Genomic DNA, 2,500 nt, shown 5'->3' on the forward strand with positions numbered 1-2,500 from the left:
TCTCTCTCTCTCACTCTCACTCTCACCGTTGTACCATTGTATGGGTGTGACATAGTTGTAGTTAAAGAATTAAAAAAGAACAAGTATTCACTATAGATATGCCGAGTGATTCATGCAACACGCTCTCATTAAAGGTTCGCTCGTTAAAGGTTAGCTCAGATAAGTAACTTTGTTGACATAGCATCCAAAACAAAACAAAACCGGTCTGTCTGATTGGACCAACCCCTGTCACTGAAACCTCCACTAAATCATCCTTTATGAATATCGTCTGTCAGAGGGACTTTGTTGCTGCGGTTCTGGTGATGGATTAATCGGCCATTAAACAGCGACGTCAGTCCTCCTGAGACATGTCATCGGGTTGAGAGTGGTTTGGTTTATAAGTTACCAAGCTATGAGTTAGGATATAATCAACAGGTTTGTTTGATTGATGTGGGACATTTTTTAACGCTAAACTGTCAAAAATGTCTTCCTACTCCTGTAAAGTTCATTCCAATCCCTCCTGTTTAACTAAACAATATATATTACTGCGTGAATATATGTGCTGTGTGTACTATACACTATTCACACAATGCGATATTTAGAAATTCCATTCATAAATGGTGAGGAAAGTTGCAGTTTGTTAACTCAAAACCAGACCAATGGCTACAAAGTTGCATCAACCTCTTAATGAGACGCACAACATGACAATAACACAAGTTTGTCGATGGCTGCATAGAAGTATCACAATGTCTTATGACTTACTTAATTATAGGGTTAGTGTTAAACTCATGTGTCTTCAATCATCCAATCAACGCAAGACGTATACAGTATGTCGCTCGTTATTATGGCAATGATTTTTACAGCATAGATAAAAAAATGTAAACTGATCACGCAGACAAACTCATGACCCTTTTGTTTATATTCACAGGGTCAAACTCAGTAGGGCAAGAGAGAGAGAGAGAGAGAGAGAGAGAGAGAGAGAGAGAGAGAGAGAGAGAGAGAGAGAGAGAGAGAGAGAGAGAGAGAGAGAGAGAGAGAGAGAGAGAGAGAGAGAGAGAGAGCGAGAGAGAGAGAGAGAGAGAGAGACCAGGAAACACCAAAACGTCTCATCCTTCACCTCTTTCACTGACCAAGGTAAACTTCAGCCAGTAAAGTGCATCAAAGGTGTAAGCTATACTTAGCTAGCACTAAGTAACGTGCTGCTTTAGCGCGTTTAACGCATCTACGCGCCTAAACCAATGGTTGCAAAAATGCCGATTTTCAACGCCTCTTAACACGTTCAACGCCTCATTTACAAAGGTCAGCGCAAACCTTTTGCAGCCCTAAAACTCATACGTTTTTTGACTGAAAGGTTTTTTGCCTCAAAAGTAAATTGACTCCTGATTTTCGTTTTTTCAACTTGTGGAGACAAAAAACGTTATGAAAACAATTTATGTTCCGCAGAAAGTGACAATCAAAACTCATTCACGTCCACTATATATATATATATATTGCCATGGTTACCTTCCACCACATCCCAAGTCTGCTTCTTCCAATAAGCGTGTGTGAAGATCTTCAATCTGATCGCCCTTCAATACTTTCCCTCCTGCATCCACCTAAAGAGATTCCCGTTGAGGTCCTGCTGCCGCGATCCTCCAGCCTTTACTGATCCTGCGTTCACATCCTGCTTCAGCAATGTGTGACGCCCCGTCCACCCTGACACCACAGATCAACACGTCTGCTCTCAGAGACACAGAGCTGACGAGAACCCCCATGAAACCTGCCGACTACAACCTGAGTCCTAACTATTGACTTTTAAACATTTAAACATTTAAACTCCGCTAGTGGCTGACTCTTTTATCCAAAGTGGCTAAATTGCTCTCTCCGTGAAAGACTAAAAATATACAACTACAGAAATGAACGTGTAATACAAGACTAGGATATGATTATGACGACAATATATATGATTTTGGACATTTGATCTCTCATGATATGAAAGGGAAACACACAAACACACAGACACGCACACTCTCTGTTATATCTCAGTGTGTTGTATGTTAGTGTGCTATGTGTTCGTGTGTCAGTTTGTTGTGTGCTAGTATGTTGTGTCTTAGTGTGTCAGTGTGTCATGTGTTAGTTTGTTGTGTGTCAGTGTGTTATGTGTTGTGTGTAAGTGTGTTATGAGTTTATCCACATATGTGTGTCCATACATGCATTTGAATACATCACTGCCTTCCAGTTTTGTGTGCGTTCTCATGCAAACCATTTGTATATGTTTCCTGTTTGTGTGTGTTCATACATTGGCGTGCCACGTTCACACATTAGATTCCATCTCTGCATTATCGAGACATCAGTCCTCTCGGATATCAAAGAGGAGCGCAGCTTCCCATACAGCGACACCACCCTGGCGGAGAGTAACATGAAGACTGTCAGGTGCCACAAGAAGAACACATTGATGTTCCACTGGATTCCCCACGCTCTTATTGTGAAAACCCAAAGACTAAAACTTGGATAAAGGCGTCCGAGTATGTATTATGATGTC

At 41.2% G+C, this 2,500-nt stretch overlaps 1 protein-coding gene across 3 annotated transcripts in view; it reads right to left on the reverse strand.

The window, feature by feature from the left end:
- The window catches only part of ntf3 (neurotrophin 3), a 31,334-nt gene that overhangs the window by 22,994 nt on the left and 5,840 nt on the right, over positions 1-2,500 (reverse strand). The window contains exon 1 of one of the 3 annotated variants that reach the window (XM_030349940.1): positions 1,483-1,999. The exons of the other annotated variants lie outside the window; for them this stretch is intronic. Within the exon in view, the coding sequence (XP_030205800.1) occupies positions 1,483-1,494 (12 nt within the window). The 5' untranslated portion in view covers positions 1,495-1,999. Of the gene's footprint in view, positions 1-1,482; positions 2,000-2,500 lie in introns of those variants that run through there. 3 annotated transcript variants of the gene reach the window in all.

The sequence above is a fragment of the Gadus morhua genome, unplaced genomic scaffold (assembly GCF_902167405.1).
Source record: "Gadus morhua unplaced genomic scaffold, gadMor3.0, whole genome shotgun sequence".
NCBI lineage: Eukaryota > Metazoa > Chordata > Actinopteri > Gadiformes > Gadidae > Gadus > Gadus morhua.